The sequence below is a fragment of the Ziziphus jujuba genome, chromosome 4 (genome assembly GCF_031755915.1).
Source record: "Ziziphus jujuba cultivar Dongzao chromosome 4, ASM3175591v1".
Taxonomy (NCBI): Eukaryota; Viridiplantae; Streptophyta; class Magnoliopsida; order Rosales; family Rhamnaceae; genus Ziziphus; species Ziziphus jujuba.
In genome coordinates this window covers 6,923,475-6,944,371 of record NC_083382.1, presented here as the reverse complement: position 1 = coordinate 6,944,371, position 20,897 = coordinate 6,923,475, and the positions used below count along the sequence as shown (strand labels likewise).

Here is a 20,897-nt window from a genome sequence, read left to right as displayed (position 1 = left end):
AAAAAATAGGGAAAAAAAAGAAAGAAAAAAGGTAGAAATGCAATCAATATCTGCAACTCCGCTGCCCAGTCGCTATTACCCAATTCCTATTCATCTTCAATTCCACCATTCCAATCTTAGCAATAGAAATACCTTCCAATATTCTTCCCACAAAACCCAAACTTGCTTACGGAACCTCTCTGCTCTCACTCTCTGTCAAACACACAGTTGTAGAAAACAACAACAACAACAAGCATTCAAGAACAAGAAAAGCGATTCCGACCCATTTCACAACCACACGTTTCTTCTCCAATTTCGATTCTCCACTGGCACTAACAACCCCAACAACGGTAACCCAGAAGACCAAAACGGAGGACAAGGACAAAGGGAATGCGAAACCAAGATAACTAACAAGGCACTTTTCGCAAACATGTGGTGGGCGGAATTGAAAGCGGCTTTGGGGCAGAGATTCAACTTCGGGGCCATTGTTTGTGCTGCTGGAGTTTTCACAAAGGATCGGCACTTGGCTCTCCCTCATGTTGCCGTGCCAGATATAAGGCACATTGATTGGGTTGAGCTGCGAAGAAGGGGTTTTCAGGGCGTTGTGTTTGATAAGGATAATACTATCACCGCACCTTACTCTTTGACGCTTTGGGGTCCACTTGCGTCTTCGCTGGAGGAATGTAAATCTGTTTTCGGTCCCAATGTTGCAGTGTTCAGCAACTCTGCTGGTATTTTTTATTTTTATTTTTTGGGCATGATGGGTGACAAATTTTTCTTCTTCTTGTTCTTGTTTGTTACTGTTCTTGCTTTGCCAATATCTTGTGCTGACGTTATCCTTGTGATGGCTTAGGACTTTATGAGTATGACCATGATGGTTCCAGAGCCAGGACGCTAGAGGGAGCAATTGGAATTAAAGTCATAAGGCATAGTGAGTGTTGTTTTCTCAGTTCAAGCTATAATTTTAGCTGCAAGGTTTGAAATTTCAAATTCTATAGCTTAAGTACCAGGTCAGTTGGTAAAGAATGCCAAATTTGGATAGTGAAGGAACTTATATGGGTATTTTTATGTTACTATAGGAGTGAAGAAACCGGCTGGATCTGCTGAAGAAATTGAGAAGCACTTCGGATGCGAATCTTCGCAACTTATTATGGTAGATGATAATCAAATAATGCTTAGTTTGTTGATTTTTTTTTTTTTCAAATTACAATAACAACATAATTATATTTGGTATAGGTGGGTGATCGGCCTCTTACTGACATTGTTTATGGGAATCAAAATGGTTTCTTGACAATTTTAACTGCGCCTTTGAGTCTTGCAGGGGAGCCATTCATTGTTAGGCAGGTTAGTTTTCCTATAGGCAGATTTTATCTTTGAAAGTGCATGTGAATGATATTTCATTTTTGACAACTCCTAACTGCAAGCTAGTAAGCGATTTTAATTGGCTGATATCATAATATCACAGTCATATGTATGCAATGCTGTTGGCTCAAGGGATTTTTCTCTTTCATAGAAGGGGAAATAAGAGCCTCTCTAAAAGTTAATTCATCGAATGCCTAATATATGGTGTCATTATTGCCATTTGTTTAGATTGTGGTATATTCTGTAATTGATATCTTTCACTGAGGGGTGAAGTTGGAGGTTGTGATAGGTTGTAGAATAGAGAATAACCTTTGATAGGTTGTAGAATAGAGAATAACCTTTGATGAAAGCAAGAAGGGAACAAAGAGGCTTAACTCATTTGAACTAATGAAAAACAAAAAATCTAGAGTTACATACTGCCTGGAATCAAATATAGATTCTTAATTTATATATACACTAGTTAATGTGAATTTAATCCTTCTTGATAATATTCATCAATGGTGACAATCTTCCCCAGAGTGTGACATTGAGATGAAGAATGCTACTTTAGGAGGTATTGAGAAACCCAAATCTTCTTCTTCTACTTAAGTAGGAGCGTACGTGTTCCTGGATAAACAGATGGAATGTTTGTATCTCAAACTTGTAAATATAATTCCAACCGAGTTTTCTATCTCCTCTTAATATGGATCCTGCCTTACAAGTTTGTGAAAACATATTCATGATGATTCAAATCCCAAATATGGAAAGCTCTTTGTGAGAATTATTCCAATAATAACTACTGCTGAACTGTGCAAATAGTTGGCCTCTATTGCATTCCATCTAGCATGGTGCTTCTCATAGTCTTAAAAGTTGAATAAAATCTTAGCTTCGAAGCCAAAAGCCTAGGTAAATACTTGTCATAAGAAGAAAAGGAAAATTGTGCATACATGGTAGTATATTAAACTCATCCTAGACCCGCTACTGACATACTCGTTATGAGATCCTGCTGATCATTGATTTGAACTTATATGGATTCACCGTCCAACTTTTTCCTTGACATGAAATATTGCTTATCCTATACTAAGTTCTTATAGGACCATAGTGTATATGAAACCTATGATGAAATGAAGATGTACCTCAGTATGTTGACTGAGAGTTACCCATTTAAAATTGGATTGATTTCTATGATGCCCATTAAAAACTGAAGAAGAGTAGTGAGAGTTTCCAGAAAATTTCTTTTGTACTGCCTCAAACTTGTCATAAAAAGAAAAGGAAAATTGTGAATACATGGTATAGAAAACTCATCCTAGACCAGCTACCGATATACTCATTCTGAGATCCTGCTGATCATTGATTTGAACTTATATGGATTCTCTAACTTTTTTCCTTGACATGAAATATTGCTTATCCTATACCAGGTTCTTGTAGGACCTTAGTATATATGAAACCTATGATGAAATTAAGATGTACCTTGTTGTGTTGACTGATGTACCTCATTGTGTTGACTGAGAGTTACCCATTTAAAATTGGATTTCTATGATGCCCATTAAAAATTGAAGAGTAGTGAGAGTTTCCAGAAAATTTCTTTTGTACTGCATGAAACCTTATAACTTAAATACATTATGAATATTTTTTTACATGTGTTGGAAAATAAGTATTACTATTGCCGGAGATGCATAAATGACTCTGATATCTAGATTTCCAGGGAAGAAACTGACGGAGTTTAATCTGTAAAGTCTTTACATATGGATGGTCAGAATGATGCGAAAACTATTAATTTGAGAATTATGATGTTCTTTGTTAGATAGAATTGCTCTCTTGAATAAATTGTGGTGGATTCAGTATTTTTGTGCAAGTTAGACTGTTGGGACTTCTTGGAACGGATTTGGTATTTTTGAGCAAGGAGGATGTAAACTCAATAATATCTGAAAATATATGCTATTCACGCAGATCTCTGGATATTTACCTTATGCTGTTATGATGTTGTTACTATGTATCTAAATTTCTCTTTTTTCAGTGTAAACTGATTGATAATAATTGTAGGTGAGGAAACTAGAAGCAGCCCTTGTCAAACGTTGGTCTAGGAGAGGGTTGAAGCCAAGCAGTCATAGGCTTTTGCTAGATCCCACGCAGTGTGTGATAGATCCACCAAATACGTAAGAATTGCTTTGAAAATAGGTAAAAGCAATTATTCTTGTAGCTATCCCACTAACATTTTTGGTTATATAATTATTTTTCCCCCAGGAAATGGAGGAAATTTTTTTTTTTTTTTTCAGCATTGTTTCCTTTTTGTTACTTCTGATCTCTTCTTTAGTATCTCACCAAAATCCGAGCCGGAAACTAAAGAAAACTTAAACACTAGACAGAAAGATGAGACTTGCCTTTGGATTTGGATCATGTTCATTGAAACATGAAGTAACAAGCAACTGAAATGTGTCTGTGCCTACTGCTTAACTTGCACTCCAGAGTATGCGAACAGAACGCGGGCATCTTAGAAATTTAAGGCTTCTAAAAAGGGTAAGAACTTGTCTTTTGGAATGAAAAGAATTTTCTTAAATTTAAATTGTTGGCTGAGGTGGAATGGTCATTTAACAATAAATAAGATTCAGTTCTTCTTTAGAAAATCTTAAGTCGTTCCAGTTTGATACATTTCAAATTCAGTGTTATATTTGCCAAAATAAGCCATTCACATTTTACCTTAGTATGGGCAAAAAGTTGAGATAAAACTTGGGTCAAAGTTATGAAATTTGAGGCAAAATAGAGGACTCAAAAGATTTGTTTTTTTTTTTTTTTTTTTTTTTTTTTTTTTTTTAAAAGAAGAAGATAAAAATGAGGTAAATTATAGTATAGGAGTCAACTATGTAGGGTTAATTAAAATTGAAGGTTCAATTGAAAAAACAAAAAAGAAAAAAGAAATGAAAGTGCTGAGTCCGTATCAAAATCACAACTAAAATTGAGGACTTGATTGAGTTTAAAAATACAGGGCTTATTTTAAAATTGAAAAAAAAAAAAAAGTAGAGGCAGCAAAAGTTTAATAAACCCTAGGCAAAAACCTAACCCACTCAGCATAAGTGAATTTTCAGAAATTGATGAAGAATGACTTCCCAAGAAACTGAGCAAAACCTAACGCATCAGTTCGGAAAATTCAAGGGCAAACTCATGGTGAAAATTTTATTTCTTAAGCTGATTGAATTCTTATTTATGCCTGCAAACGCCTAGCATTGGATGCTTATGAATACAAATGGGTAGAAAATCAAACCCAAGTCAACCTTTTCCTTCTGAGTGAACTTTTGTTTCTATTTATTTATTTTATTATTATTATTTTTTCATGGGACAATTCCATATTACGGAATTTTAATATGTGGTTATTACTACAAGAGTCAACGTATTTTGGGACCCAGTTTTTTTGGTCAGCCTTAGCAATGGAAATATCTCTAATGGATTCCTATCAAAAGGAAAAGAAGAGTTTGAAATACATGTCATCTAATACCCATTAATTTCTTCGGATGTTAATTGATCCAATAATTTCCAACCACTATGCATGACTTTCTATCCAACATCTAACATTTTTAGGAAGTTTTTTGGTTTTACAAAAGAGAATAGTTGATCAATTAACGCTCCAAGAAGTTGCTGAATTTGATATCCTAGGCGTGGTCGTCCATAGTCCAATGGTGTGAATACTAATTCAGTGAACAAATTTGTCATGTAAAAGCTCAACCTCTGTGGGGACAACCCGGTGGGAAAACCATCTGTTAAGTAATCGAAAAAGCAATTTTATCTGACAAATGGCCTGCTCCTTCTTGGTCTGTCTTTGTGTTATTCTGTAACAAAATGATATTCTTCTTACGAACTAGAATCATGTTTAATTTTATCAATATTCTCTTCATCTTGGTCTCTACTTTCACTGTTGCCATTTCAGCACCTGAACCTTCAATAACGAGAGAAGTAGAAGAAGCAGAAGCTCTTCTAAAATGGAAGGCTAGCCTTGACAACGAGAACCCATCTCTCTCATCTTCATGGCTTGGAAACAAAGCTTGCAATTGGGTTGGAATTGTTTGTGAAAATTCTAGCAGCATCAGACATGTAAATCTCACAGGCTATCTTTAACATAGCCAACCTCTCTAGTCTTGTCCACCTTGATTTGTCTAAAATAAACTTTCCGGACAAATCCCACGTCAGGTATTTTCTCTTACTGGTCTTCAATTCCTCTATTTGGGTAGAAATTACTTGAATGGATCCATTCCCAATGAATTGGGAATGTTAAGCAACTTAACCATTCTTTCTCTTCTTACCAATGAACTTTCCGGAAGAATCCCTGAAGAAATAGGTATACTTAAGTCCCTCAGTGTGCTTGAATTGTCGAAGAACAACCTTACTTGTTCAATTCCTGCTTCCATAGGGAACCTGAAAAACTTAACTGTTTTAGGCCTTGTTAGCAACAAATTTTATGGATATATACCTTCCAGTATAGGAAATTTGACCAAGCTCACCCAACTATACCTGATGCATAATCAACTGTACGGTTCCATACCGCCAGAAATAGGAAAGCTAAAGTTTCTTACAAATGTTGGATTGGTAAATAATAAACTAAATGGCTCTCTTCCTTCGGAAATGAACAATCTTATATATTTGGAGCATTTGATGTTGAGTGGCAACAAATTTTCTGGTTATTTGCCCCCAAATATATGCATCAGTTTATCACTGAAAACGTTTACTGTGCATAACAATTACTTCATGGGCTCTATTCCTAAGAGTTTGAGAACTGCACCAGCTTAGTTAGAGTTAGGCTTGAAAGAAACTAGCTAGCTGGAAACATATCAGAGGAGCTTGGCTTATACCCGAATTTAAACTACATTGATTTGAGTTATAACAATTTGTATGGAGAACTTTCTCAAAAGTGGGGCCAGTGCAGAAATTTACAGAGTTTGAAATTGTCCAATAACAGAATATCTGGAGGAATTCCTCCCCAGCTTGAAGGGTTAATTCAGCTACATCTACTTGACCTCTCTTCGAATCGTCTAGTGGGGAAAATCCAAAAGAAACTGGGAAGGTTGGTGTCATTGTTTGACCTTAATCTCGGTGACAATAAACTTGGCGGTAGTGTTCCACTAGAAATTGGAATGTTATCCATGTTAGATTTTATGGATCTAAATATACATAATAAATTCCATTAATCATAAATTACTAACCTCCAAATGCAGCTATTGATAAATTAAATTTTTAATCCTGCAAAATAAAAAACAATGTAAAGTAGTGCCTATGGACACACTACTCTCAAACCACTCTCAGATATCTGAAAACCCTAATATCAAAATACCGTATAACATGTGTTTGTTTGCTTGCCCTAGACCTTTTATAGTCTCTGTAAGTCACACTTACCCATTAATTTTAACACACACAAAATACTAATAATTTAATAATATAATAATACTAGGAAAAATATGGGTAAGTCATTGGACTTTTAAAGAGAGTTGGTCCTCCAGTCTAATAGGCCAACTGGAGTCTTATAGAAAGTGTGTGACCAAAGGCCCTATTAAATAATAATAAAATAAGCCAGTCCCATTAATGACATAAATAGGTCCTGTAAGTGAGTAATTGATTATGCTAAGTCCACAAATTATTTATTTATCTAACATTCTCCCACTTGGACTGCATAATCATCATTATATATAATCCAAACTCACTTACTATAGAATCTCTCGAACTATAATACCATTTCATCTAAATATATAGCATGCCGATAGGACACAACAATATACTAGACTAGGCAGTAGAGATTCTCTCAGTAAATCTCCCAAAACATGATACCATTTCAACTGAGTACTTTGCATGCCATAAACTCAGTCTAAGTAGTAGAGATTTACCTAACCACGTGCAATCCCCCCCTCCAACACACAATACCATTTCATTCGAGCACATTGTGTATCAACAAGATACATTAATATACCCAAAAAACTAGGTAGTAGGAACTCACCATGGCACCTGTGGATCAACATACACATATACATAGACTAATAGTCTCAACAGGCCTGTAAATATAAAGAGCAATAATATATGTAATAAAATATCTCATAAATATATAATGATCCACATACATCAATGTATCAAAATAATAAATAATACTTAACATGGATATTATTGCAGAAAATATAACAAACTCCCACTGACCCACAGCAGTCTCAGCTGCCTAACAATCCCATACGGGACACATGCTCCTAAAATATACCTATAGGTAAGGCTTTGGTCAGTGGATCTGCCATCATACTGTAAGCAGGTGTGTGAACTACAGTAATGAGTCATTCTTCAACTTTCTCCTTAACCATAAAATACTTAACATCAATGTACCTCGCACTAGGGATACCTTTTAAATTTTTGGAGAAAGATACTGCTGCAGTATTGTTACAATACATCATAATAGGCCTCTCAATGGAGTCAACCACTCCCAAATCACGAATAAAATTCCGAAGCCAAACTGTATGACGAGTAGCCTCATAACACGCCACATACTCTGCCTCCATAGTCGAGGATGTTGTCACTAACTGTTTGGCACTGCGCTAAGATACAGCATCTCCTGCCATGATAAATATATACCTAGTGGTAGATTTCTTATCATCCATACAGCCTTTATAATCTGTATCACTATAACCAACAACATCTAGGGAGTTGGTACGTCGATATATCAACATATGATCTTTAGTACTCTGAAGATACCTAAAGACTTTCTTAACTGCTTGGTAATGAATATGACTAAGATTGCTCATAAATCTACCAAGCACACCCACAGTAAAAACTATACCAGGCCGTGTACATACTTGAGCATACATCAAACTATCCACTGCTAAAGAATAACGAACATTTCTCATCGCCATCCTTTCTTTATCATTCTTAGGACATTGATCCTTAGAAAATCTTTCACTCTTTGTGACTGGTACACTTCTAGGAGAACAATTATGCATATCAAATCTTTTAAGGATTCTATCAATATAGGCTCTTTGAGACAATTGCAACACATAATTAGTCCTATCTCGAACAATCTTGATGCCCAAAACAAAAGAAGCCTCTCCAAGATCTTTCATATCAAAATGGTTGCACGACATCTGCTTTGTCTCAGCCAACAGGTCAGTGTCATTAGTAGCCAAAAGTATGTCATCAACATACAACACCATAAATATAAAACTGCTCCCATTGACCTTTATATATATGCATCTATCAACAACATTCTCCTTAAAGCCATTTTGGATGACAACCTCATCAAACTTAAGATACCATTACCTCGAAGCCTACTTAAGACCATAAATTGACTTTTTAAGCTTACAAATCAAATTACCATTCCCTGTTTGCTGGAAGCCAACTGGTTGAACCATATACACATCTTCAAATAAATCACCATTCAAAAAGCAGTTCTGACATCTATCTGATGCAACTCTAGGTCATAATGTGCCACAATTGCCATAATGATTCTAAAATAATCCTTTGTGGATACAGGAGAGAATGTCTCTGTGTAATCAATTCCTTCCTTCTGGCTAAACCCTTTGCCTACAAGTCTAGCCTTATATCTCTCTACTTGACCATTAGAGTCTCTTTTAGTCTTAAAAATCCATTTGCACCCTATAGACTTACTACCCAATGGTAACTCAACTAAATCCCAAACACCATTTGATGCCATGGATTTCATTTCATCTTCCATTGCATTCAACCAAAAGTTTGAGTGTGAACTGCTTATGGCTTCCTCATAAGTGACTGGATCTGAATCATCACTTATGTCAAAATCATGCTCCTGCAAGTAAACCTCATAGTCATCAAGAATAGCTAATCTCCTAGTCCTTTGTGACATTCTCAAAGGCACATCAGCATTTACAATAGCTGGGATATTTTGCTCTTCAATGATGGGTTCATCCTGATCAACTACTGGTTCATCAACTACTGGATTAATAATATTTCTATCAGGAACTATAACACTGGGAATAAATACATTTTCTTCTCTAAATTGAGGCTCCCTTAGACCATTACTATCATCAAATCCAAAATCATCTTCAAAATAAACAGCCCTGTCTGATTCAACAATTCTCGTGGTATGAGATGGACAAAAGAATCTTGAATCCCTAGATCTTATACAATAGCCAATAAAATACCCACTTATAGTTTTAGGATCCAACTTCTTAACTTGGGGATTATAAATTTTTACTTCAGCTTTGCAACCCCATACTCAAAAATGATGCAAATTAGGCTTTCTTCCTGACCACAACTCAAAAGGAGTTTTAGGAACAAATTTACTTGGAACTTGATTCAAAATATAAGTAGTTGTCCTTAAAGCCTCTGTCCACAAGTAATCTGGCAAGCTAGAATTTGCCAATATAGATCGCACCATGTCCAATAAAGTGCGATTTCTCCTCTCAACTATGCCATTCTGCTGAGGTGTACCACGCATTAATGCCACACTCACGTAAATAAATTGCTAATGGCCCTGGGTTCCGTCCAGTCTCATCATATCTGCCATAAAATTCACCACCTCTATCAGATCTCACAGCTTTTTTCTTCTTATTCTTTTGAAGCTCCATCTTTACCTTAAACTCCTTAAAAGCAACTAAAGAATCTAACTTCTCACGAATAAGCTTAACATGTCTATAACGAGAAAAATCATCAATAAAGGTAATAAAATACCTATAACCACCCAAAGCAGTTGAAGTAAAAAGTCCACATACATCAGTATGAATTAATTCCAAAACATCTTCACACCTTACTATCTTATCCTTTCTAACCTTGGAAGTTAGCTTCCCTTTCACATATTCTACACAAGTCAACAGATCGGAGAAATCAAGATTAGCAAGTATTCCATCCTTCACTAACCTTTCCATCCTGTGCCTAGAAATATATCCCAAACGCTTATGCCACAACATTGAAAAATTATCATTAACTCTTAGACGTTTAGAAGCAATAACAGGGGCAACAAAAGAATTAATAGAAGAATTGAAACCATTACTAAATAAATCAAGTCTATATAAATTGCCACATAAAGTTCCAAAACCAACAACGTTATCATCTTTATACATATCAACTTTATTATTCCCAAACAAAAAACTAAAACTATACCTGGCAATTCGGGTTGGTGGGTCGTGTTCGTGTCAACCCGTTTAATAATCGTGTCAAAAATGCCTAACCCGAACACGACCCATTTATTAATCGTGTCAGGTACCTAAAACACTAACCCGACCTGTTTATAAACAGGTCAACACGACACGACCCTTTTAACACGATTATTTTAACGGGTCGTGTTGACTTATTAACCCGTTAACCCGAAAACTAACCTATTAACCCGTTAACCCGAAAATTAACCTATTAACCCGAAAATTTTTTTTATTTTATTTTTATTTTTATGTTTTGGTTTTATTAAAGATGTATTTTTTGTTTTTAAAAAATTAGTAATAGAAAATTATTTTTATAAAATTTTTAATTTATAATATTTTTTAGTTATTAAATATTATATTAGTGATAAAATATTAATTTAAAATTAAATTTAAATGGGTTGTAATAGGTATATAATCGTGTCGGGTTGAAACTGACACGTTTAATAAATGGGTCGTAACGGATCAATTTCGAGTTAAACAGGTCAACCCGAAAATGACACGATTAATAATCGTGTTAAACGGGTTGACCCGATTATGACCCGAACCCATTTATAATAAACCTAAACCCATTTATTCTGTGTCGTTTTCAAGTCGTATCGCCGTGTCATGATCCAAATTGCCAGGTCTAACTAAAACCTTGACTATCCAAAAGTGAAATAGATAACAAATTTCTCCTAATTGAGGGTACATATGAAACTTCTTGTAATTCTAAAACATATCCTGTGGCAAGCTCCAACTTGATTATTCCGATGATATCCACCTTCACTCTCAAGTTATCTCCCATATAAACATGCTGCTCAAGATTGGTTGGACCCCTTTGCCTTATCATCTCCTGCAATGAATTAGTAACATGAATTGTTGCTCCAGTATCAAACCACTAAGTATTCATAGGCACATCAATAATATTGGTCTCAATCATTAAAATATTACCTTTCTTTTCTTGCTTTCCCTTCAAATGCCAACAATCTATCTTCTTGTGTCCAACTTTATTGCAGTAGCCACACTTTCCATTGAAGTAGGCTTTCATTTCCTCTATGTGATGAGCTCCATCCCTAGGCGCTTTTGGCTTCATACTAGAAAATTTCTTCTTGTTGGGCTTAAATCCTTGTCCAGACGTAAATCCTTGTCCAAGCTTAAATCATTGTCTAGGCTTAAATCCTTGTCCTTTCTTTTGAAAAACTCTCTTGGACTTATCTACCTGATGTGAAACTATAGCAACAGATCTTGACCTACTGAGCTTAATATCATCTTCCTCTTTTACAAGAATAGCAGTTAATTCCTCCAAACTACATCCTTCTTTCTTAGTATTCAAACTAGACCTTATATTATCAAACTGAGATGGAAGACTCTTCATTATCGAATAGGTCCAGAACTCCTCTCCAATGTCCATCTTAAGGTCCTTTAACTTATCATAATAAGAAGAAAGTAACATAATGTGGTCCCTTACTCCTTTAATTCCATCATATTTAGTATTATTCAAAAGGTCCAAATAATGATGCTTCTCATTCATATCAAACTTGATAAATTTCTTTTCTATCTCTTCAAGAAGTTCCTTTGCAGTTTCCACCTTTTGAATACTTGCATAAATTGATTCGTCCATATAATTCTCCATCATCATCATGCAGCACTTATTAGAATGTCTCAAATCCTCTTAAAGTTTCCTATCTACTGTACTACTCTCATCAGTTGGTATCTCTGGTGGATCTATCTCTAAAGCCAAATCCAATTTCATAAATGTCAAATTCATAACCAAAGTCTTCTTCCACTTCTGATAGTTTGTCCCATCCATAAATGTCAAACTTGATAAATTTCTTTTCTATCTCTTCAAGAAGTTCCTTTACAGTTTCCACCTTTTGAATACTTGCATAAATTGATTCGTCCATATAATTCTCCATCATCATCATGCAGCACTTATTAGAATGTTTCAAATCCTCTTAAAGTTTCCTATCTACTGTACTACTCTCATCAGTTGGTATCTCTGGTGGATCTATCTCTAAAGCCAAATCCAATTTCATAAATGTCAAATTCATAACCAAAGTCTTCTTCCACTTCTGATAGTTTGTCCCATCCAATTTCATCATGGCAGTCATAGGCAGAACATTCGGGATGCTACTAACTGTGAAAATAGTAAGCACAATAAAACATTTAATATATATAAAACAATAACTATTTTCCAGCCCCTTAACACAAAACATAAAATATCAATATCGTTAGGGTCTTTGTAGCACTAAAGATACCCTTTCGCGGGTCAGAGATAGTCAACCAAATAACCACAATCAAATGCATTGAACTAAATCACGACAGGGCAACTTAGAACCTGTGATACATGGCATTTAATTAACTTTTACTGCCATTCCAAGCGTCATACAAAGCAACTAAAACTATCGATAGGGTAGCCTAGTTACCCGTATAGATCCTGGTTAATAAGTGGGAGAAAAATAACATATTGGCAATTTCATGAAATAGGCCAATATAAAACATCTCATCTACTATGCCAACATATATTACATTGGTACACATAATGCAGATAAAATAAGTCTCACGACAGGTAAGTACCTAAAATTCCACACTATTATACCAACTAGGCACAAAGCCTCTTTAGAGAAAGCTAACACAATCAAAGTTTTCATGCATAGATATTTAAATTTAATTCAAGAAATTTGGTATAGAATAAATAAACAAATAACAATAATATATATATATATATATATATATTTTATAATATCAAACAATAGAAAAATAAAGAAATAAACAAATAAATAAATCAAAAAAAAGTTTTTTTATTTTATTTTAAAATTTCGGCTTCTGACGTCAGCATGATGATGTCAACAAACGACACATCATGCTAATGTCAGCATGATGACATCAGCACAAAGAAAATTGCATGCCGTTTCTTTCGTCTCCTTCGACCAACCGGGTCATGGGCGACCTGGTTCCAGTCCAAACGGGTCACTCGACCCGCAGTCTTACCCGGCCATATCTCGCCGTTTCGACCATCGTTTCTGACAATACCGGCAGCTTTTGGTTCGTCTTTCTATAGGTAACAGTTTTCACAAATCAATTTGTTCAAATTTAACTAAAAGCAAACACCCAAGCAAGAAAACGTTCGGCCATGGAAGGTTCATAAATAATCGATTTTACAAGGTTTTGCACCAAATTAATTAGTCTAATTCACTCCATTCAAACTGAAAAACAATTTCCAAGTTAACCCAGATTATGAATTCATACAAAACAAATTTTCCCCAAAATTTTGGAAAACAAATACACGCCCGATATTTACAATTTTTTTTCTTTTTTTCTTTTTTTTTTATTATTATTATTAAGTATATAACAGTCGGATTATATTTCACAGACAATCAACATATAGTATCCGATTAATAAAGGAAGAGCAAACAATAAAAAATAAATAAATATCATGTAATCAATGTATAGATCATCAATGGCTGAATATATGCTGTTCAATCCGATTATCATAGATACAACGAAGACTAATCACAAAGAAATTTATTATGCATATTAACCTTTGCTCTGATACCAATTGTTAGATTTTATGGATCTAAATATACATAATAAATTCCATTAATCATAAATTACTAACCTCCAAACGCAACCATTGATAAATTAAATTTTTAATCCTGCAAAATAGAAAACAATGTAAAGTAGTGCCTATGGACACACTACTCTCAAACCACTTTCAGATCTCTGAAAACCCTAATATCAAAATACCGTATGGCATGTGTTTGTTTGCTTGCCCTAGACCTTTTATAGTCTCTGCAAGTCACACTTACCTATTAATTTTAACACTAATAATTTAATAATATAATAATACTAGAAAAAATATGAGTAAATCATTGGGCTTTTAAAGAGAGTTGGTCCTCCAGTCTAATGGGCCAACTGGAGTCTTATAGAAAGTGTGTAACCAAGGATCCTACTAAATAATAATAAAATAAACCAGTCTTCTTAATGACATAAATAGGCCTTATAAGTGAGTAATTGATTATGTTAAGTCCACAAATTATTTATTTATCTAACAATCCAATCTGACACTTCTGAACATAGCAGCAAACAAACTGACCGGACCGATTCCTGGACAGTTAGATGACTGCACAAAGTTATTGAGCTTGAATTTAAGCAAAAACCAATTCACCATGAATATCCCCTATGAGATTGGAAGCTTACAATCTCTTTAAGTTCTTGATCTTAGTTACAATTCACTGATAGGGGAGATTCCTCCACAACTTGGCAAGCTGAGAAACTTAGAAGTATTGAATCTCTCCCATAATGGGTTCTTTGGTTCAGTCGCATCATCTTTCAATGAAATGTTAAGTTTGACAGAAATTGATTTATCCTCGAACCAATTGGAGGGTCCTCTGCTCGATAGCAAAGTCTTCCAAGCTTCTCCATTTGAAGCATTCACAAATAACAAAGGCTTGTGTGGTAAGGCTGCGGGTTTGGAGGCTTGCCCATCAACCACAACTAGTGGAACAAAGGGTAAAAATTATGTCATTTTGGATGTATTCCTTGTTTTAGGCAGTTTGGTCCTTGCTCTCATTGCTAGTGGGATTATTTTTGTTCTTTACATTCGTTGGACTGGAAGGAACAATACAAACAACCGAAGAGAAAGACTCACAGAGAATTTGTTTGCGATGTGGAGCTATGATGGAAGAATGACTTATAGAAACATCATTGAAGAAACAGAAAATTTCCATCCACGACATTGTGTAAGAGAGGGAGGGCATTCAAGAGTTTACAAAGCTAAACTGCAGACAGGTCAGGTTTTCATAGTGAAGAGACCTAACGCATTAGACGAGGGTGGGCTAGTTGATTTAAAAGCTTTCAAGAGTGAGATTCGTGCCCTATTAGAAATCCGCCATTGCAACATTGTGAAGCTTATGGATTTTGTTCACATCCATAGCATTCATTCTTGGTTTATGATTTCTTGGAAGGTGGAAGCCTAGAAAAGATACTAGGTGATGATAGAGAGGCAGGCATGTTTGAATGGAGTGAGAGGGTAAATCTTATCAAAGGTTTGGCTAGTGCTTTATCCTATATGCACCATGATTGCTTGCCTCCTGTGGTTCATCAAGACATATCCAGTAAGAATATCTTGGTGGATTTAGAATATAAGGGATATATTTCTGATTTTGGCACGACAAGGCTTTTGAAGCCCAACTCTTCAAATTGGACTTCATTTGCAGGCACAGTTGGATACACTGCTCCAGGTAGTTATTCCTGTTTAACTGTTACTTGTTTCTCTATTACACATGGTCCATATGCAAACTATCTAATCAAGTGCATATCATGAAGCTAGCAATATGTGTGTGTGTATATATAATATGTTACCAGAATACATAATACATAATATACATGTACAAAAAAGAAGATTGTAGCTACTTTTTGAGGTATTATTGCTTATAATAGCTTACTTTAGCTGCAGTGCTAGATTTTACTTGTTCCATAAGTAACCATGATTCTGTGTTTCTTACTAGAATTTGCCTTCACACTGGAAGTGAATGAGAAATGCGATGTTTATAGCTTTGGAATGGTATCATTAGAAGTGATAATGGGAAAGCATCCAGGGGATCTCATCTCAGTTCTGTTTTCTTCATCATCATCCACGACACCATCAACTTCCCACGATATAGCACTGAAGGACATGCTGGACCATTGTACCTCCTAGAAAAGAAGATGCTGAGGATTTGGTCTCCATTGCTAAGTTTGCATTTTCCTTTCTGCAAATCGATCCACAATCTAGACCAACCATGAAACAAGTTTCACAGGAGTTGTCCATTCAGAGGGCACCATTATCCAATGTTTTTAACAGGATTACTCTGGAAAATCTGGTTAACAATGCATTGATTTCCTAAGGATCATCCATCTATGCATGTATGGTTTGTGTAGTGTATATGATCTAGTTCTATGTCACTGTATTTATTTTCATCAATACTAACAATTACGATTTAATTTGCATAACATTAAGTTAGAGTTAATTTAAAAATAGCTGTTTAAGTTTATCAAACCAACTAAGATTGAAACTCAAAAGGATCCTGAAAATACTCTGCATGATGTTGCTAATGGAGAGATTAATTTTGATTTCTTGGTGACTAAATAGTGTGAAAATGATGTTGCTAATGGAGAGATTAATTTTGATTTCTTGGTGACTAGACAGTGTGAAAAATCAGTATCTTTGCACTTTGGATGTGAAACTTTTGTCAATAGATTTTCCGTATTATCTAAGTGAAATTCTTTTTCTTTCTTTTTAGGTTTCTTTTAACTATTATATGAGTTTTAACAATTAATAATACTATTCCTCTCTGATAATAACTTAATATTTATGATTTTCACAAAGCAAAAGCAAAAACCTAAGAATTCTTTGTCCATAACAATATTTATACGGATCGGTCCATAACTCAGGTTTATAAAAGCATACCAACCTCTACCTTGTCAACTTTATTATTATTATTATTATTATTTTTACCAAAATAATAATAATAATGAAGCAAAATTACGAAGTGCCCGGAAACTAGTTCTTTTTTTTTTTTTTTCCCTTCTTTCTTTCTCTCTCTCTCTCTCTCTCTCTCTCTCTCTCTCTCTCTCTCTCTCTCTCTCTCTCTCTCTCACATACACACACACACGCCCTTCAAATCTTTGAAGAACAGAAAGTGATGATCTTCTTTGATTATCTATGCGGGTGGACGTTGTCGAGCCTATTGAACACTAGCTTTGGCTATATATGTGTATAAAGGAAGACAAAGGAAAAGACAAACTCTTTTGCCTAGTATTATCTAAATGAGATTCTATATTCTTGTTTCTTAATTAGAAAAAGAATTATTAAGATTTTACATTCTTGTTTCTCAAAGAATATAACTTCAATTACGTGTCCCACTTTAATATACATTTATTACGTATTAGTTTATATCCTTTAAGAATTTTTTATTTTTTATTTTTGTTTTTTAAAAAGAAAATTATTTATGATCATTTAAGAATTCTTGTTTAAAGAAACAAGAATGAAATTAGAATCCCACTTGAATAATACTAGAATTAGTTGAAAGTTCAAACCGAATTTGGTTTATAATTAAGTTCCTTTATAAACAAGTAAATAATTGCTTGTAATTAATTAAAGTTTTTACATTTACTATTATCAGTGGTATTTTATATCCTTTAAGAATTCTTTTTTAAGGACAAGAATGATACTAGAATCCCACTCAGTAATTCTATATAATTGGTTGAAACTTGAAATTAAATTTGATTTATAATTGAGTTCCTTTAAGAACAACTAGTTAATAATTGAAAGTAATTAAAGTTTATATCCTTTAAGTATTCTTTTCCCACTTGGGGGATTCAGGCCAGAAGAATTTGTTATATACGCACACAAAGCCACTTGTGATTGAGATTTCATAGTTATATCATATCCTTCGTCGACATGTTTAACAATATATAATCTAGGAGACAGTTTGTGGAAAAATACGACTCTCTCTCTCTATATGTATATCATATTCAATAATTTTCACATCAAAATATTTGTACTCTCACTTTAAATATTTATCACATGTGAATAAATATGTATTTTTACTTTATTAAAACTAGGATGTCCTAAATTCATTAATTATTTTTTGTAGTTTAAAATTAAAAAAATCTTATTTAACATATGACAATTTATAAGAAAAGAGCTTCTAAAAGATTAAATATATATAAATGATAATGTAGATGACGTTCTCCATTATAATGATGGACGATAATCATCTATTATTCCAATAGTCATAATTTCATGTAATCAAATGGTGATTATGTCTTTTGGCATTAAGAGATTGGCTACATCCACAATAGCGGCATGCACAGGGCATATCTAAATTATATATAATTGACCAATTACATTTTTAATATCAAATATGCATATATTTTATAACAAAATTATATATATATATATATATGTATATATATATATTTTATATCTATGTATATCCTTAGCAAAAATAAATAAATAAATAATATCTATGTATATGCATATATATACATATACGGGCGGACCAAATGGAATCCACGGGAGACGTGTCCCGCCTACACTCAAAATTTAACTATTTCATAAAATATATATTGTTGTTTTTATGAAAACAATATAATTATTTCATCAATATTTTAAACATATTATTTCTTGTTATAATTATTTAATAACAAAAGAAATATGTAATTAAAACAAAAATAATTTATTACAATGCTTATTTTATTTATCTACATTTTTTTTTTGTTTTAATTGCATAGAAATTGAAATGCCAAATTTTGAAATCAAATTACACTTCTTCCTGTTATTTTTTTTCTTCCTCAATGATTCTAAATGTTTATTTTCTTTTCTAAGTTTGTAATGAATTTAGTTTGCAAATCAAAAGCATTGAAATTAAAATTTACTCCTTAAAAATGAAAAAAGTATATATAATCTGACCCAGGTTATTGAGGATTTCATTTTTGGTTTGGTAAAGTAGTGAATTTTAATTAGTTAATGTATGATGACATTACAAAAGATGTGTAGATGTTTTTCTTTCCAAAGTATAAATTTGAGAATAATTTATTAAAGGAAAAGAATCGTTGGAAAAATTTCCTGAATCCACCACGGTATATATATATATATATATACTCTATTGTGATAATCGCCTGATTTTTCATGCTAATAGTACCAACACATTTAGCTTATTTGTTATAGTTTGTTCTAAGGCATACTTCTTTCTTAGTTCATGATATGGAAAAGCTAGCTGTAGGAAATTAGATCTTGCTACTTATAACCACAAAATTTAAATAAAAAAATAAAATAAAAAAACGTTTACTACTCCAGACAATAAATTGTCTAGTTTTTATTTAATTAGTAATACAGCAGCCACAGTGATACATATATTTTCAAAAATATAAACTACTTGATGAATAATATACACATCATTTGCTTCAAATGACCCCCAATAAAAAATAAAAAATAAAAAATAAAAAGAAGACCCTCCCCTCTCTATTACCTATAAATCCCTCATCTTTCTCTATTTACTTTCCTCCTCTCTTTATCTCCTTTCTTTTCCTTTCTCTGCATTCCTTCTGCAGCTTCTCTTTTTAATTCTCTTGCTACACCTTCTTCTCTCCACTTTTTCTTTAAGCATTCACCACTTTCATCTTAAATATATCCACTTCACTTTCTATCTGCACTTCTTCTCTCTGCATTTGCTTTATTACGTTCTTTTCCAATTTCTCTCTTTAATAATCTCTACACCTTCTAATAATTTCTCCCCATTTGACACTATTGTCATAAAAGTATTTGATTTGTTCCATAAGCTATCGATATCTATTTTATAAAATCCTATTTATGTCCTAATGCCCTTTATTATCAATCATTATCAATTCTATTTCGTTACAAATGCAATCACATTAAGTTGCTTAGAAATTTGTAAATTTTTTATGCCATGGATTAAATTCTAATTTAAGGTAAACTTTCTCTACTTGTACAATTTCTGTTTAGCATTAAATTTATGAGAAGTAAATATAATTTCTTTTCAAAAAATAATGTAAGACAAAATAGCAATTTCTTTTTATATTTACTAGTTTTACTAGTTACTATTTTATTAACTAGATTTTAATATATTTACTAGTTTTATTATTATATATTTTACATGCAAATTTTTTCTATATGTTTCTTTTATTAGGTCTTAATTTTTTTTTAAAAAGAACTTTGTATATATTGTTAATTTTATGTCGTTTATTAGTTTCTTGCAGTGTTGTCTCTAAATTAAATACATATTATATAAAATATACATTTTAATCGCAATTTTTGGATATATATTTTATTCAAAAAAAATATTATTGTCTGTTTGAAAGTAATTTTTCTTAAAAAAAAAAAAGTAATCTCTTTTTCGTTTTTTTCCCCAATTTTATTTTTAATTTTATACAGTAATAGAAAAATTTAGTCATTTATGTAGTAATAATAGAAATAGTCATATAATTTATGCACAGTCAATATTATAATAGTTTCTTCTGGTGTTGTCTCTAAATAGCTATTTATAGTTTCAATTTCTTATGTTGAAAAGTAATTTTTCTAAAAATCATTTGCTTTTGTTTTTTTGCTTTTTCGGCATAAAATATAGGCATTTTAAAAGTATCAATTTTTTTCTTTTTTTTCAATTTTAACTTTTCTAGGACATACATAGAATTTGATAGCCTATGGAACAAACCAAATACCCAATTACAATAGTATCACTCCAATAGTGAAGAGTAAAGAGTGAAACTAGAGAAAGTGCAAAGAGAAAATTAATGAGAGAAATAGAAAGAAAGAAAAGTAATAAAGAAAGTGCAAAGAAAAGAAAGCAAAGCAGTAAACTATAGATAAAAAGTAGAGAATGTTTGGGAAAGAAGCAGAGAAGGAAAAAGTCTAGCTCAAATCAAAAAAGAGAGAGCAAAGAGATAAAATGAAGAAAATTAAAGAGA

The 20,897-nt window shown here is 33.0% G+C and overlaps 2 protein-coding genes across 10 annotated transcripts; both read left to right on the top strand.

The window, feature by feature from the left end:
- Positions 1-5,588, top strand: LOC107416346 (phosphatidylglycerophosphate phosphatase 1, chloroplastic/mitochondrial). 9 transcript variants are annotated; one of them, XR_009638822.1, is made up of 7 exons: positions 1-710; positions 833-910; positions 1,059-1,132; positions 1,216-1,323; positions 3,364-3,476; positions 3,687-3,837; positions 5,240-5,588. XR_009638822.1 is itself a non-coding variant. In XM_060816851.1 (6 exons), the coding sequence occupies exons 1-6, from the start codon at positions 38-40 to the stop codon at positions 3,748-3,750; spliced, it is 1,110 nt and encodes a 369-aa protein (XP_060672834.1). In that variant the 5' UTR covers positions 1-37; the 3' UTR covers positions 3,751-3,944. The 9 variants fall into 9 exon arrangements, 8 of the variants coding, with proteins under 8 accessions (XP_060672834.1, XP_060672835.1, XP_048328648.2 ...); XM_060816851.1 differs by lacking the exon at positions 5,240-5,588 and having other exon boundaries at positions 3,687-3,944; XM_060816852.1 differs by lacking the exons at positions 3,687-3,837; positions 5,240-5,588 and adding an exon at positions 3,565-3,637.
- Positions 5,589-14,360: 8,772 nt separating this feature from the next.
- On the top strand, positions 14,361-16,463 carry LOC132803610 (MDIS1-interacting receptor like kinase 2-like). Its single transcript, XM_060816862.1, has 2 exons — positions 14,361-15,667; positions 15,935-16,463. Exons 1-2 carry the CDS (start codon positions 15,436-15,438, stop codon positions 16,123-16,125), a joined length of 423 nt encoding a protein of 140 aa, XP_060672845.1. The 5' UTR covers positions 14,361-15,435; the 3' UTR covers positions 16,126-16,463.
- The last annotated feature ends 4,434 nt before the right edge of the window (positions 16,464-20,897 follow it).